Consider the following 17604-nt stretch of genomic DNA (forward strand, 5'->3'; position numbering starts at 1 on the left):
TAGACCCTCTGAAAAATTCAGAGTTTTGTTCAGAACTTTAAAACTTGAATGTCCAAGTCTCCTATGTAAAACATGGATGCAATTGTCATGGTTAGGAACATTTTCAAAAGTTTCCATACAACCTGCTTGCACCTCTGGAGTTTCTTCCTCATTTGGATTGTCCTGTATAAAATACAATCCATTCTGCAGCTTTGCAGTTCCTCTTAGGAGTCCATGCTTTTGAATAAAGCATTTGTCTTTTTCAAAAGACACAGAGAAACCTTTTTGTTAAACTTGACACTCCTAGAAGAGAATAACTTAAACTGGGAACAAACAATGCATTATCAAAGCATTCTTTCAAAAAAGGTAGTCTGCACGAGCCTTCGCCAGACACTTGAACTTTTTTGCCATCAGCCAGCGTGAAAGATTTTTCAGAAGAGTCCCTGAAGTCCTGGAAGAAGTCAGGTCTATTCGAAATCACTGTAGAAGATCCAGAGTCTATGAGCCACTGGAAGCTCTTTCCTCCTGCTTGCTTGCAGAGCTGACTCCTTTCTTCTGCCGTCACTAGCTGCACTGATTTATTCTTCCCTCTGTCCTCTTTGTTGGGCTCTGATTGTAATTTAACTCTACAATCCTTTTGCAAATGTCCCAACTTCTAGCACCTGAAGCACCGTAGAGGTTTCTTAGGTTTGGGCTTTCTCGAAGTTGAAAACGCTGACTCATTTTCCTCCTTCTTCACCAAAGCCTTAACCCCTTCATACCCAGACCATTTTGCAAACGCGTCTGGTTTATCGCCTGAACTGCTTTGGGCTGACTTTCTCAAAGTCCTCTTTTGACATTCTTCTATCAATCTGCCCGATATCAAATTTAAACTCATGTCCTGGATCCGCATTGCTTCTAAAGTTGTCACCAGCACGTCCCAGGACGGTGGTAAGCTCGACAAAACCACATACGTTTTCATTTCGTCACTCAGAGGTAAGCCTGCTGCATTTAGACTTTCAAAACAGTCTCTTAATTTCTGCAAGTGGGCTTTTACATCTTCTCCCTCTTTCATCAGTGTGCGGTAGAGCTTTCTGGTTAAGCTTATTCTAGCTCCTGCGGTATCCCTAACATAAACAGTTCTCAGTTTAGTCCAGATAACATCAACTGTGTATTCTCTGCTTATATACGACAGTTGGTCATTTCTCATGGACAGAACAATGTGGACTTTTGCCCGCTCAGCGCGACGTCTCCATGCCTGTAAATCTGCTGCATTCAAATCTTCTGCTGGGGCATCTGTTACAACCTCCCACAAATCAAGATTTCTTAGGCTCACTTCTAACTTGAATGACCATGACATGTAATTTTCGTCTGTAAGTAATTCCATAGGGATAGTGTTCCCAACGTTTAATGCCATACTTTCAATTTAACAGGTTGTTTCTGATATACAACCCCTTCAGTGGTTTAATTTCTTTTAGGGCCTGACCAGCTATACAGTTTCAGCTTCCTCAGTGCCCCCTTAAATTCAAAACCACTCTTGCCAGTTCTCTCCGTGTGATTTTTCAGACACCAGCTATACGAAATAGCTTTCCGGCTGCCTGTTCCTACGACTTTCAACAAAGACGCTCAGGAATTTAATCAACCACGGCTTAATCCTTCAGTCCTACTGTTCTTGCTGTAACCACTCTGCTTGCTGGTTGTTTTGGGACCTGGGCCCATAACCTGTTGGGATATGTTGGTCTAATATTTACAACCTTATTTTAGTTATTGCCAGACTGGGCTTCTGGCCAATAACCTTATAACAGAGTTTTGCAGCGGTTTCCAGCAGAGTCAGCACAGACACAGATTAAGACTGAGACTTTCAGTAGGTTTAAAGAAACCTTTACTGGCATATAAAAATATAATTTAGTTATGGCAATCACAAATACAAATACTTACATACGGTCAGTCAATACAGCTCTGATACCTGATCATTTCTGATAATTTCTGATACATGTACATGGGAATACAATCCTTTTTATAGGCTAACTGTACAATGATGCAACTGATTGCAATCCCTTAATTGAAACAATCAAGTCACCAATTATTCAATCATGACATCAATGTCCAGGTGCAACGTTGACGTTTAAGTTTTCTGCTGAGTCTTCTGATTCCTCCAGCTCCTCAGCAATTAGTAAATCCCTGGAAACATATCCAGGATCCATTCCAGGATCCAACAGCCTCTCTGTAGTTTTATGGGTACTAAGGGATTTATTTGACATATAAAGCTGCAGTGCCTAGAGTTCTATGAGTAAAATCCATTATAAATCTTACCTAGAGTAAACCCATTGAAATGAAGGGGTTTAAGTTAGTCATGACTAACTGAAGCCACTTTCATTTCAATTGGTCTTCTCTAAGTAGGACCTATGTTGGATTTTACCCCACATGTCTGAACCTGTCCTTAACCATATCCAAGAGATGTCCCCCTAACTATACAATGTACCTCGTCCTTATTATGTGGAAACCTGAGTGCTTTTCTCAGTGGCTGCCTCACAGCTTCTATAATTAAAATATTTATAGGCCACCTTTCAGCCACAACACCCTCAAGGCAGTGTACAAAACAGAGATTAAAAACAAAGCACTGCAAACCTCCGTAAGAGAATAAAACCAGCTGCCAACCCTTATTTGATTTCCTCACCTTGGGAAGTCACTTAACTTGAGATTTAAAATCATTCCATCTATAAATAATGTGAAATAGAACAGAGTGAGGCAACTTCCTCTTTCATCCTTCTTTTCAAAGTAGCCTTTTGAGAGTAATCATATGTGGTAAGCAATTACCATGTCCTGAAAATTATTTGATTTTCTAATGTGGTTCAGAACATGCCAACATGCAGATCATGGTGATTATTTCCATGTAAAAAACTACTCTGTAAATCAGCTTTCCCCAACCTCGTGCCCTCCAGATGTGTTGAACTCCACCTCCAAGAGTTGTCCAACACATCTGGGGAGCATCAGGTTGTAGACAGCTGATGTAAACAGTTCCTTACTACCTTTTTAGAAGTGTTCTGAGATCTTTCTGTTTGGGCCAAGGTTATTAAATTGGAACAATGTGGTGCATTGTAGGTTTGTTTTTACTTCTTTTTATAAAGTGAGAGAGTTGAGCTTGAAATCTAAATTAAATTTTAAAGACATTTTCTCCACCTTTGTTGATAACTATACAGCTGCAATTAAATGTACAGATTTTACAACTATCATCTTCTAGTTGTAGATTTCAGAGTACTATATTGTTTTTCCTTTCTTACTCAGGATTATATTTACCCAGATGCCCGGGACAGGCAATTCCTCCGCTACTTTCACCGGAAATCCCAAAACCAGAACTTCAATGTGGATCAGTACAACAAATTGAAAGAGGAACTTGCAGAGGTAGTTTCATAACTCATTTTCAGTCAACATTTATCCAGTAAGAGTTCATTGAGAAGTAGCTTCAAATAATTTTTAAGCTCAGGTATTTGTAGTTATGGCTGCCAAACTCACCCCCTCCATTCAATAGGAAACGTAATGCCAACCTTTCCACCACCACCCTCCACAAAAAACAGTATTTAACTGAAATGATCAGTTTCCTTTGGAAAAGTGTGTTTAAACTTCATATTCACAGTCCCTCAATAGGGAAGGAAGGGATAAAATCATGTTACATTGCAAGAATGGGCATTGGTTCCCACTCCATCTGCTGTAGCAGCTGTGATTAGTGTCGAGGGGATGAGAAATGGAAAACATTCCAGCTCCAAAATAAACAAACTTTATCTGCCTTGCTGTCTGCAAAAGTTAATGGTTTAAACAAAATGAATACTGTTGACCCTGCCAGTCCAGATCCACTGAAACCTTCTAATCCATCGATAATTATTTGTAGACTTCAGTATTGCTGCTCCTCAACTACAACTTGCACTCAGAATGTGCTAGCTGTAAAAAAGAGGACAAAAATCACAGCCTGCTTTCCACCACCAACATCCAAACTGGTGAGAAATCACCATAGGTATCAGGTGCAGGGGAGATAATTAACTCTGGCAAAGCGTTGCGCCTATGACCCAATTCTGCTGCCAGTACGTGCTTTCACCCAATCTACCAGCCATGATGGGAATTGTGCCATCCTACATGGCACACAAATTTGTTTTGTGACTGGCAGGAGTGCATTGTAGATTTAATACAACCCATCATTATCCTGTGATTGTGTGCCCTAGGATTCCTTTCTGTGCTCTTTCCCTTCCTGTTGCTGCTACCTTGTTTTTCAAATTTGAGACATAGCTGGAGAGATGGGTAGCTGGCCCATCACACCTAATTGAATCTGAAATGTGTAAGTCTTGCGCCACCGTCACCACCACATTGCATCTGCTCAGTGTTATCCAGCTGTGCTCTTCTGAGTAGTGTGAAAGGCCTGTTATAAATCTGGCCAAGGTGGAGAAGGGATAGAACCATCTTTGAGCTGCTGTGACCATTTTGCAAGACATTCTGCAAATAAATTTGCTCGCATCCATTCTAGTTTGGGAGTCCACTTTTGAAGCAAGCATGAAGGATGCTGTGGTGTGTTGAGTTCAAGCTCTCAAGGATACCTTTTAGATTATTGACACTGAAGATGTAGACAGATTCCTTGGGGAAGTGAAACCAACAATGTGTGTGCTTGGCTCTTGCCCGTCTTGGCTGCCTCCTGAAACAAAAGTGAGACGGAGGCCTAATCTACACCCAGCAGAATATTGTACTATGAATGTGGAATGAAAGTGGTATATAAGAGGCAGGAGCCACTCTACTGCTTCATAGCAGTATTGAAGTGCACTGACAACTGTTGGGGCCCGTTGACACATACCATATACCACTTTCATAGTGCTATATCCTGCTTGGTGTAGATTAGGCCCTAGTAAATTGTGCCAGCTTTTACTGTGTAGCAGCTTTTATTCTGGTTGCTGTCGGTATGTGTTTCTCAATACATTTAAATTTTGGAAGAAAGGAACAGGAGTAGAGTTTTTGGAAGCCCCATCCCTGACTCCTTGTTTCAGTGCAGTTCTTCTGATGCTAAAGTACTAAGCTGTTTCCTTCTACAGTACCCTTGCAAAATCTAAGATTATTTGGATTGCTTTGGACGTTGCACCTTCAGTTTTTCCTGGCTTGCTCATCAAGTGTGAACAGCTTGTTAGCCTATTTCATTTTGATGCCATAAAGTGATTTCTTCTAACATTCTTCCAAATCTCTTCCACATTCCCCCTTATTTCAAAATGCCTTTTTCCTCATCCATTGTGGCTGTATGAATTCATGTTTTCGCCCCACTGGAATTTCTTTGCAGAAACATGTTTGTATGCTTCGATCCTAAAATTCGTCATAGCTTCCTAATGCATATACACGCTGTGAGATTTTTAAAAATTCAGGAAGCCCACATATAAATAGCCACAGGCATCCCTGCAATTGCCGACAAGGGGAATTTATTTCTTTAAGATTCAAATAATTGGGTTATGTTTATACTGACAATTGATGCACTTAATCATCAGATGCACCTAATCTCATTTTGGTTAATGTATACTTCTATGAGCATAACTGTGGGCCTGTTCAGAAAATACCTTAAACCCTGCTGGTTAAGACTTTTGGTTAAGCAGCAGGTTTTTAAAGTGTTTTGTGCAATGTGTTTTGCTAAACCCTGCTCACTCACTAACCAGTCAGACCATCTGTAGCAGGGTTAGCAGCTCTAACCGTGGCAACAGCATGGCTTGTGGATAAGTTTTGCTAACCAAAGCCTGAAGTGTCATCTGAACAGGTCCTCTATGTTACACCAGCAAAAACATTTCCCTAACTCATGTTTGACAGGGGCCACATGCAGGGAAAAATGGGTAGAACATGATCGCTTGGAAGAGTCCACTTGATTCATTATTCCTCTCCACCCTTATCCCATGTGGTTCCCCCCCACCCTTTAACCAGACTTACTTCCAATCTGAAAGATAGGAGAGGTGGCAGGGATGAGGAGGCAGGAATGATTCAGGAGGCAGGGGTAGGGCTAATACCCTTCTCATACACTGATTTTCTTCCTGCAATTTTCTTGCCCTATGTTAAGGAGATGAACACAGAGATGAGAATCCCTTCTTATGCCTTGTAACATGTAGTTCGGAGTTGGAGAATGTGTGCCCCACCCCCCAGATGTTGTTGGAGTGCAACACCTGACAGCCATAGCCAATGGTGAGGGATAATAGGAAATGCAGTCCAGTAACATTGGGAGGGCCACACCTCCCCCCCCCCCCGATATAATTTCACCCTTAATTTATTTTTTGTTACATTTATATCCCACCTTTCCTCCAAGGAGGTGCACGTGACCCACCTTGTCTCCATTTTATCCCCACAATAATTCTGTGAGGTGGGTTGGGTTGTTGAGTCAGTAATTGGCCCAAAGTCACGTCATGAGCTTCATGGCAGAGTGGGCACTAGAACCCGGATCTCCTCAGTCCTAGTCTAACGTTCTTAACCACACAACACTTAATGTCAACATAGTGCCATATACCATACACTTAGCATAAGAAGGGTGTCTGTCAAGCAATAGGCTATGTCAGAGGGCTGAAAGGAACTGAGAACTACAAGCTCACCAGTGTGTGTTTTTTCTTTTTCATGCTGATAGGTGGAAGACTCCTTGAAACGGCTGAAAAGTCCCTTACAATTACGCCTTCCAATCCACGAAATAAATAGCAAACATTAATTTTTTACATACTTGTAAATGTATTAGCCTTGTTGAGTTGCCTCAAAAGATTAGAAACTGGATATTTTGGACCAATGTAAGGTTTTTTGTTTTGTTTTTGAAGTGGTAGGGTGGGGAAGTCTGCAACAATACAGATTGGGCTTAAAACTGTTTTTGGGAACTAGGATTTCTTTTCACAATGTATGAAGAAATTCAGACTCTCCGTGTATATATTTTATTCCTTAACACAGTACAAAATTTAAAAAATGAACAAATGGCAGTTATTCTTGAATTTCTAATCCATTCTTAATTAATCAAAAGACGAAAAAGAATGTTTTTTAAAAAGTTTATTTAAATCTGGGGCACCTCTATTTGAATGTAATTTTCATAATAAGGTAAATAAAAATACATTACAGTTTTGGTTTGGTTTCAGTTTTATGATCAAGGTCTTATGCAAAAACAAAAGAAAAACGTGTCTTGTAAAAGTATTCAATAACATATGCATGCACAAACTTTTTCCCAGGCTGCAGTGATTTATGAACATATGATATACAAAATGTCTTGTTAAATTTAAGGTAGGAAGGCCTATGAGTATAACTCATCATTGACATGCCCCCCTCTAGTATCAGGCTAGGCAGCTAAGACCTGGCAAACCTTGGGTGCACTGGGAGCCAAGATATTGCCTGTTCCAAGCACCTATGTGAAAATGGTTGGTGCTGCCTGTGGATAGTCAAACCAGTCTCACCATCTCACAGCTACAACTGGGATACCAGGAGTTGTGATTGCTCCAGCAATGTCAGTGAGGGTTGCACAATTGAGTCTGACAGTATTTAGATGGTACTTGGCAAAGGGAAGTGAGAAGGAGGTCGGTCCAGCAGAGTAGATAAAGGAAGTGATCCCCACATGATTATTGCATATGTATAAGCAAAACTACAGAAAACATTTTAAAGTACAAGATCTCACTTAGAAAATGTGCTACAAACAGTAACTTAGTGCAAACTTGAAGATAGTAAAAAGTTGGTCAATTCTACCTTTATTTCTCAAATGTCAAGTGCTAGACTCCCTGAGGCTACCATAATGTTGATTTCTAATCAATTTCAAAGTATCTAAGCCTGAGATGTTAAATTTCATGCCAATTTTGTCAATGTAAAACTTACTTTGAATTTCTATTTGAAATGCTGTTGACAAGTTCCAGATTTTGAAAGCTCCTTTTGAAATTGACAGCATGAAAAATAATAATCTCCTTGCTGATTCATGAGACTTTCCCTTTGGTAATTTTACAAATAGTCTTACATCGACCAGAAAGTCAGTGGTGGTGTGATTTTAGGCAAACTTAAACAGTGTACACTAACAACATTTTACAGCACAACCCTATACATGTCTACTTACTCCCAGGTAAATGCGTACAGGATTACAGTCAAATTCTACCTTATATTTCAAGTATGTTGTGAGTTTGGTTGATAGATCCTCTAGAGCAAACACAGAAGTGAACTTGTTACTGCTCTCCTATGCTACTTAAGACTTTGGGCGGAAATAGAGCTTCTTGGTTAGCATTGATGCAAAGCAAGGAATCTGTTTTTTTCCTAGAGCGTTAATATCTCTGCACACATCCACTTTGCGGTGAGACACCTTCCTGTTAACCAGCATCAGTAGCTCTGTGAACTCCAGGGAAGAGCCATGCTTTCTTATCATCTCACACAGATCTTGAATGTACCAAGAACCATTTACTGTCTCACGGTGAGAATAGTACCCTATTGGAGGGAGAAAAAAGAATACGAAGTCTTTGAGAAAGAAGCTTTGGCTCAGAACCTGCATTAAATATTCTTAACTAGCTATGAGTAGCTTGGGTGATACCTAAATCTAATTCATTGTTTTTGGAAAGCTGGAAATCCAGCGCTGCTGCCAGGGCAGAAATCCAAGGCTCCACTCAGCAGAATGAGCAGGAGGGCAGGCTTACCATGTTTTGACGTAAGTGAAGTATTACTTCACTTACCATCTGAATAGGTAGTCCCTCTAAGACTTATGCATGTTGGACCTCCCTATGCCCATAGGAAAGATAGAGGCAATTGTGTCTATTCTTGTATTAGACATTTATAAAATTGTTACCATATACGTACCTACTGAGACCAATATGGTGTCAACTATCCCTCCCAGAGTGTGATGACTAGCCCCTCCTCCGGGCGTCAATGCAAACATCTGCAGGAGGGGCTCCAATACAGCTGTACGTGTAAAGGTTCCCATGCAACTCTGACCTGACCACATGGAAAACTTCACATGTACAGCTGTACTTCTAAAGGTTTTCTCAATGCAGATGCTTGCACTGTATGCATGATTGAGAGCCAGGGCTGGTCAGCACAAACTACTGGGGGCATGTGTTCTTTCAAAGGCCTGGTTCACAGGTTACAACAAACTTGAGTACAGGTTGTCTTTGAATTGTGGGTTGTTATTGAATTGTGGATAGTCGTTACATGCAAACCTTGCACTATGGCTTAACAAGGGGTTGTTAACCATGAACAACCCAGGAAGAGAACCCATGGATTGTTGTTGGGTTGTGAACTCTAGGGTTCTTCACTTGCCATGGTCTCATTGTTTAGTTTCGTGGAGGAAACAGTTCCTTCATTCCTTTTTCCTTTAGAAAATGCATAAAGGCTTGGATTGCAACTCCTCAAAAGCTTGATAGCTACTGCTATTTACATACATTTGTATGAAATAAAATGTGCATCCTTGCACAACAAACCAATAATGCAAATGTACAAAGAGGCTAACTTCAAGGAAATAGTCGCCTTATTTTGTGAGTAAGATAAATACTTCCTTCAAGTAATCACCAGTAACGTTCAGTAGAAATATAAAACTGAATTTTACCTTCTGCTACAGAGTAACACATGAGGAAGTCTGCACCAGCAGGTAATGTATATACTGCAGCAGCATCCACTTGGGTCTCATTGCTTTCTGGATCTTTCATACTATCCACTGCATCATGAGCAAGGACTGGGTCATCATGCTTGTCTCCTCTACAGGCCTAACAGGAGAAAACACAGTTTAAAATGCAGGATAGCAACTTCTATTCATTCAATGCACTGAATATACCAAGGTTAATTATCTTTATTTGTTTATGCATTGCTGAGTCTTTGCTTGGAAAATGCAGCAAATACTTGAGTTTACTTTGGAATTATTTTTTGAAAACCTGTTTTTTTCACCTCATATTATGGAGATGCTTTGATACATAAGGCAAGGTTTAGAACACAGGCAAAATCTAACGTTCTGTGATACACAACAGATAATAAGCTTTTGATAAATTGGCAATCCTGAACAGACATTTTCTGCCCACCCCCAACTGAAAGTAGGAACTGCAAAACAGCAAATAAATTCATCACCGTACTCTCTACTCTGAGTTGTTCTGAATCCAATCTTTTTAGATTTCAACTGAATCCCCTCTCCCATGTATTGTTATATTGCATTGTTGTTGTTGATTTATTTATTAAATTTATATACTGCTCCATAGCCAAAGCTCTCTGGGCAGTTTACAAAAGGGGTGTGTGTGTTTCATTTTATTTTGGTTTATTCAAAGTTGTATCACTTGTTTTTATGCTTCATAGAGCAAAATAAATTAAAGTGGTGACAGCCTCTCTTTCACTTGGTTTTTTGCTCATTTTGGTATTTTCTTAAGGTTCTTATTGAAATGTACAACTGTGTACTTTGCTTTCAGCATTTTGATCTCTTACTACTCAGGAGCTCCACTATCTCACCTGAATTATAAATATTTTTGGCTTCCCTACTAGACTTGGGCATCTGTCTCCTCGGAACATGTTGGTCAATGACTGTATTTTTATTTTAGCATCATAGGCAAACACATGATCATCTTCTCCATGGCTCAGGAAAATGCACACGAAGCAGTCTACATCGTCATGCTGGTCTGTGGCCACTGCAAGATAATGTTGCAATTTAATTGTATGAATTGGTTATTTTTAAATTGCTGGTTAGTCAAGTAGCAATGAATATATTTTCCTTGGCTCACTTTGGAGTAGGGCTGAAGGTCTTGCTCATGGTTTCTCAAAGATACCTATTCCTCTCCTGAACACCACTCCATCCAGCTACCTGTTTGCTTACTATATTTATATAGGCTGTCCAATAATATATGTTTGGATGGCTCACAAGAAATAAAAATACAATACAATATAGAAATACAAGAACAAAACAAAGAGCAGCATAAAAACATTTTAAATCAGTTCAGCAGCACAAAATTATCTGATAAAATATACATCAGACAAGAAGAGCCCAGAGTTGAAGTTCACAAAGGTCTGGATGAATAAGGTACTGAAAAGCCCATAAAGGCACCAGGTGAGCCTCTCTGGGGAGGCTATTCCAAAGCTGAGTTTCCACCACTAAGAATACCACCTTCTTAGTAGCCACCTCCCTACTATGGTAGCAGCTTTGGAACACCTAATTTTCAATTTATTTGAGATTCATACCAAGGACTTGGATGTCCCCAAAAAACTAATTCCCAGCATCCCTAGTGCCAGGTCTCTTGCCATCGCAGCATTCAAATGTGCTAAGGAAGAGGATGTACTGGCTCAGATTGCAAGTCAAGCTTGCAAATAACTTTGGGAAAACAGTACACCCTAATGCAAGCAAGTTCTATGGGTTGGATGCAGACTTCCTCATACTTCGAGCAAAACCAATGAAATCAACAGGACTTAGCTGTGATCTAAATATGAGTGGGTAAAATAAGTTTGTAGTCAGAGCCAGATATGTACATTTGTCAGTGACATTACTAGCGGAAAAAGATTTTCTATGGGAAACCTTGCTCTCACGAATTTCTTAGAACCTTCTTGGTAATTCTGGCTTTATGTTTTGGAACTCTGGTTCAAAACCAGTTTTCATTCTAGGATTTCCTGTGGAGCTCTCCAGTTTAAGTCACCAGCAATAGCAAAAGATTTTATTTGTTAAATATAAAGAATATTCATTCAGCAATAGTCTTGTCAATCTGGATATATTGGAGTAGTTCATAAGGAAGTTAAGCAAATCTGTTGGTAACAAGAATTCTTTTTCTCTCCTAGGAACATTTTATATTAGTAATTATATTGAGAAAGTTAAACATTCACTAGAAAGATGTAGTATAATGACAGATGAAATTACTCTCAAACAGTAGTCACCTACCATTGTAAACGTTTTGCAACACATCTTCTGCTTTAAGGTCATCAAAGCACTTCACTTCAAATCCAAGGTCAGTCAAGCTATTTGTAAATAGAACAGCATCTTACTACTTGTATCTCTGGAACTTTGTTCCTTCTTAGTAAGAGGAGGAATAAACATCTAAATAAACATCTAAACATGCAGTTTTAGAAATGTGCTCAACCCCTGAGTGTGGGTTATTGTGTTGTGTGAACCCAATCTGGATCAGGAAGCTTGTGCCAACTCTAGACTAAAAACGGGGGGGGGGGGGGGGGGAGAGAGACATAGCTGCTACCTATCTCTTAAAAGCAATATCTGTGTTGGCCCTTAGGATTAAAGAATTCTGAGCCCAGGAACTTGTTTTGTGTATAAGAACTGAATGGCACTCAGTCCTTCCACGCATTTCAAGCAGTATAATTAGGTTGAGGGAGTAATTTTGTTGCTGCTATTAAACGATTCAGAAAATCTTGCCACCCTACTATAAAATCACCCTGAGATCTACTAGCTCTATCTTCCACCCACCTGTTCTAGAATATTCAAAGTGCTTCATGTACTTATTCTGTGACTTTCTCAAATGCCCTGCAGTTTAAGTCAGTTCTGTTGTTCCTATATTTGAAGATGGGGAAAGGCTGAAAGATAATGGCTTGCCCTAAGCCAACTAGCAAATTCATAGCTGAGGCAGCATTTGAACTGGTGATTTCACAGCTCACACTAAACGAGTTCTCAGTTACCAGTCTCCCGCCCGCCCGCCTACCTATGACAAATCCATCTTTAACAAAAACTTACTTCAGTCTATTCTTGTTTTAAAAATGATGTGAAGTTGAATGGACCCACCACCCCCTTGGTTAAAAATAATTTTAGAGAAGAAAGATTTCCTCACCTGCGTTTCAGGTTATCTCTGTCAGCAAGAGTGCCACGTCTCTCTGGTAATGTTAAATGCCAGAAAAACCTCTCATGATTGAAGATCAGAGCAAGTCCTCTTCTCTTGTGGTTCATTTTGTACTCCACTGCTGGATCAAAGAGCTGGATTCTACAAAAATAAAGGATTTTAATTAACAAATATATCTCACTTTCTGATAGACACATATTCCTCCTGAATCTGTTCAAACAAGTTGATGCCTAGGACTCAAAGACTATTTTTTGGTAAACCTTATTAGCAATGAAGAGGGTCAGATACTGTACATGGGCTAACTTCAGATGCCTTGATTGTTTGTCTCAGAACCCTTTAACAATTCAACTTTTATGATGACTCAAGTTGCCACTTACTGATGCTACTGTGAATATCCTGAGTACCACTTATTTACTGCTTGGGAGCCAGCTCAATTGGTAACACTGCAACAGTCTTTCAGCAGACTCTTATTACTGCCTTGGTATTTTCTAATCAGACTATTTCCAGGGCCCTATGCAGGCATTTGTCTGTACTTCTTGGGGTTAACAAGCCCTGCCATCAAGGTACCCAGGTGTATGGGCTCCTCTAAAGGCCTTTGTGCATTCAGTGTGAAGGTCTGAAAAGCATTTCCAAGTGTGTTTGGCTGAATGGGTAATATATAAAACATGCTCAGAAGCCTCTGTGCAACTGAGAACTCTGCCTTATCCATCTTCAGTCTTTTTTGCACTGTCAGCATCTTGGAACAGAACAATACTTCTTAAATGAATGAGTGGGATGTGTTTGCTATGGTGACAAGGATAAGCTGTAAGAACATCGCCTTTGTTTTTTTGCTATCCTCAGCCATTCTGACACAGCAAGGATCTTTACCTGACATCAATCGCATCTGTTTCTGTGAAGTTTTGCTGTCCATCTGTAAGGTGAAAATAATTCAGAACATATTTGAGCCCTGTATACTTAAAGGTGCATTCATATGTAAATAACCAAACAGCCTATTTTCCAATATAAATAACTTGCCATTAAATGCTTTTATAAAATATTTCCATCTAAGATACTTAAATATGGATTTGCATTAGGACTTCGGTAGTAAGTCAAGGTTTCAGAAGCTGAAGCTATTCCTGAAACTCTGCCCCCAAAAACTATGATTAGCAATTTAAAAAAAAGACATGTCTGTTTGCATGCTGTGGGATTGAAGCCCCAATTCTTCCCCCGCAATCTCAGTAAAGAAAACAAAACCAGTATTTCATCTTTAAAAAATGACAACGAACTACTCTTGCATGCAGTCAGAATCTTGAAAGTATGTCTGAAGCCGTATTTCTCATGTAAACAACAAAAAACACATAAACAGACTCTTGTTATAATATTCCTCCTGGCTTTCACTCTCACTTCACCTACTTTCTGTTCCATAGCTGAATATCCACAGATGCTTGGTTGAAGTCATGTACATGCTGTTTTATGTGAATATCTGTGGGCTAAGGTACTGATCCAACACATACACCAAAAGAAGGAAAGAACAGGACATTTTCAAACCCCTTCTACAAGGGTGTATAGAGCAACATCATTACAACAAAGCAAGTCATCCCTACAAATTTAATGTGCATTATTAGTTAATTCTCTGGGGCTATTCCAACAATCCAGCCTTGGTTAGTGGAAGAAGAATGTTATTATTATTATTATTATTATTATTATTATTATTATTATTTATTTATATAGCACCATCAATGTACATGGTGCTGTACAGATAACACAGTAAATAACAAGACCCTGCCGCATAGGCTTACAATCTAATAAGTTGTAGTAAACAATAAAGAGGGAAGGAGAATGCAAACAGGCACAGGGAAGTGTAAACAGGCACAGGGTAGGGCAAAACCAACAGTGTAAAGTCAGAACAAACTCAATATTTGAAGGCTATAGGGAAAAGAAAAGTTTTGAGCTGAGTCTTAAAAGCAGTGATTGAGTTTGTAGTTCTCAAGTGTTCTGGAAGAGCGTTCCAGGCGTAAGGGGCAGCAGAAGAAAAAGGACGAAGCCGAGTAAGGGAAGTGGAGGTCCTTGGGCAGGCGAGAAGCATGGCATCAGAGGAGCGGAGAGCCCGAGCGGGGCGATAGTGTGAGATGAGAGAGGAGAGATAGGCAGGAGCTAGGCAGTGAAGAGCTTTGAAGGTCAGTAGGAGAAGTTTATATTGGATTCTGAAGTGAATTGGAAGCCAATGAAGAGATTTCAGAAGTGGAGTGACATGGTCAGAGCGGCGGGCCAAGAAGATGATCTTAGCGGCAGAGTGGTGGACAGAGACCAGCGGACTGATGTGAGACGAAGGAAGGCCAGAGAGAAGAAGGTTGCAGTAGTCCAACTGAGAGATAACCAGTGCGTGAACGAGAGTCTTGGCAGAAGAGACAGACAAAAATGGTCGAATCCTGGCAATATTATACAGGAAGAAACGACAGGATTTAGCTACTGCCTCGATGTGAGGAGTAAAGGAGAGCGAGGAGTCAAATATAAAGCCAAGACTACGAGCTTCCTTGACCGGAGTAAGCGTGACATCGTTGACAGTAAGGGAGAATGAGAGGTGAGGAGAAGGTTTAGGAGGAAAAACTAGCAGTTCAGTCTTTGCCATGTTAAGTTTCAAACGACGATGAAGCAGCCAGGCTGAGATATCTGAAAGACATGCCGAGATACGATCGTGAACATCTGGAGAAAGTTCCGGAGATGAAAGATATAATTGTGTATCATCGGCATACAGGTGATATTGGAGGCCGTGAGATTGAATGAGCTTGCCCAAGGGCAGCATGTATAGAGAGAACAACAACGGGCCAAGCACCGAGCCTTGCGGAACCCCAACTGAAAGGGGAAAAGAGGAGGACGAGCTGCCGTTAGCCGACACGCTGAAAGAGCGACCCTCTAGATAGGAGGCGAACCAGTTATAGACAGAGCCACAGAGTCCAAGGTCGTGGAGGGAATCTAAGAGAAGATCGTGATCAACCGTGTCAAAGGCTGCGGTTAGATCAAGGAGAATAAGAACAGAATAATGGCCTTTAGACTTGGCAGTAAGAAGATCATTGGTGATCTTGGTAAGGGCTGTTTCAGTGGAATGCAAAGGACGGAAGCCAGATTGAAAGGGATCCAGAGCAGAGTTATTAGAGAGAAAGTCAAGACAACGAGAGTAGACCAGACGTTCCAGGATCTTTGAGACAAAGGGCAAGAGGGAGACAGGTCGGTAGTTAGACAGGGATAGTCGATCAAGAGTGGGTTTTTTGAGAATGGGAGAGACTGTAGCATGTTTAAAAGCAGAAGGAAATGAACCAGAGGACAGAGAAGAATTAATGATGTGAAGCAAGGATGGGAGGATAGCGGGGATAAGATTAATAAAGACGCGAGAGGGAATCGGATCACGGGAACAAGTGGAAGGCTTCGATGAGCGCAGTATTTTAGACAGTTCATCAGCTGAGACCGAAGGGAATGCCGAGAGAGTTGAAGGAGGAGCTGACAGGTGAGGGACAGGAGCTGGAAGCGGAGCAGAGTTGGCTAGATCGGAGCGTATAGTTTGGATTTTAGCATTGAAGAAAGAGGCAAAGTCGTTGGCAGACAGGGAGGCGGGGAGAGATGGCGGATTAGGCTTCAGAAGAGAATTGAAGGACGCGAAGAGCCGCTGAGGGTGCTTAGCATTTGACTGGATCAACGTTGAGTAGTGCTGCTGTTTGGCCAGTGAAATGGCAGAAGAGAAAGAGGAGAGAACAAATTTGTAGTGGACAAAGTCCGCCCAGTCCTTGGTCTTACGCCACAGGCGTTCGGCTGCCCGGGAACAAGAGCGAAGGTAGCGGAGGAAAGAGGTGAGCCACGGTTGGGGTTGAGAGGGGCGAACTATCCGAGTTGTAGATGGAGCAAGATTATCAAGAGTTGAAGATAAGGAGGAGTTAAAGGAGGAGACGGCTGAGTCCAAGGAGACGGCTGTGTAGACAGAAGGAAGAGAGGAGGCTAAGGACTGAGAAAAAGCCTCGTAGTTGATAGAATGCAGGTCACGACAAGGGCGAGAAGCGGGACGTGAAGGAGGGGGATTGTGAGTAATATTGAAAGAGACTAGATGATGATCTGACAGAGGAAAGTCAGCGATAGAAAAGTCCAGGACAGAGCAGTTCCGAGTGAGGACAAGATCCAGACAGTGTCCAAGGGAATGTGTGGGTGCTTCAGACCAGAGCTTAAGATCGTAAGAGGAAGATAAGGAGCGAAATCGTAGAGCTGCAGCATCGTGAGGGTCATCTACATGGATATTGAAGTCACCTAAAATCAGAGTAGGAGAGTTGTCAGAGAGGAGAAAGGACAGCCACGAGTCGAGATCAGAGAGAAATTTAGAGGATGAGCCAGGGGGGCGGTAGAGAACTGCAACCCGCAGTCGCAGCGGAGTGAAGAGTCTCACCACATGTGCCTCAAAGGAGGAGAAACAGTGTGAAGGCAGAATGGGAAGAGGCTGGAACTGGCACAAACTCGATAATAAAAGACCCACACCACCACCTCGACCCTCTGTGCGACTCGAGTGAGAGAAAGAGAGTCCTCCAAGAGAGAGGGCAGCAGAGATGGCGGTGTCATGGGCAGGAAGCCAGGTTTCAGTAAGATCAAGGAGGTGGAGAGATCTAGAGAAGAACAAGTCCTGGATGACAGGGGCCTTGGAAGCGATAGAGCGACAGTTCCATAAGGAGCACGAGAAAGGCAGCTGTGAGGGGGGGAGACACCGAATAGGAATTAGGTTGGGAGAGATGAGCTTGGAGCGAGCCATGGGGAACAGATATGGTGAGAAAGGAATTAGGAGAAGAAATGGGGAGAGAGATAGCAAGTAGGCAGGGAAGTAAGACATGCGCAGGACGGGGTCAGCCAGAAATGGCCTGGCCAAGACCAGTATCAGGAAGCAAGAAGGTAGGTA

The 17604-nt window shown here is 41.3% G+C and overlaps 2 protein-coding genes across 2 annotated transcripts in view; one reads left to right on the forward strand and one right to left on the reverse strand.

Moving 5' to 3' along the window:
- Positions 1-7057, forward strand: part of MCUB (mitochondrial calcium uniporter dominant negative subunit beta) — a 70783-nt gene extending 63726 nt beyond the window's left edge. The window contains exons 7-8 of the mRNA XM_063135875.1: positions 3244-3360; positions 6581-7057. Coding sequence (XP_062991945.1) covers positions 3244-3360; positions 6581-6658 — 195 coding nt within the window. The 3' untranslated portion in view covers positions 6659-7057. The remainder of the gene's footprint in view (positions 1-3243; positions 3361-6580) is intronic.
- The window catches only part of CASP6 (caspase 6), a 459872-nt gene continuing 449237 nt past the window's right edge, over positions 6970-17604 (reverse strand). Inside the window, exons 4-9 of the mRNA XM_063135879.1 lie at positions 13566-13608; positions 12690-12839; positions 11795-11871; positions 10384-10559; positions 9500-9656; positions 6970-8388 (exon numbers count right to left, since the gene is read on the reverse strand). Of these exons, the coding sequence (XP_062991949.1) occupies positions 8153-8388; positions 9500-9656; positions 10384-10559; positions 11795-11871; positions 12690-12839; positions 13566-13608 (839 nt within the window). The 3' untranslated portion in view covers positions 6970-8152. The remainder of the gene's footprint in view (positions 8389-9499; positions 9657-10383; positions 10560-11794; positions 11872-12689; positions 12840-13565; positions 13609-17604) is intronic.

This window comes from Elgaria multicarinata, chromosome 10, assembly GCF_023053635.1.
Source record: "Elgaria multicarinata webbii isolate HBS135686 ecotype San Diego chromosome 10, rElgMul1.1.pri, whole genome shotgun sequence".
NCBI lineage: Eukaryota > Metazoa > Chordata > Lepidosauria > Squamata > Anguidae > Elgaria > Elgaria multicarinata.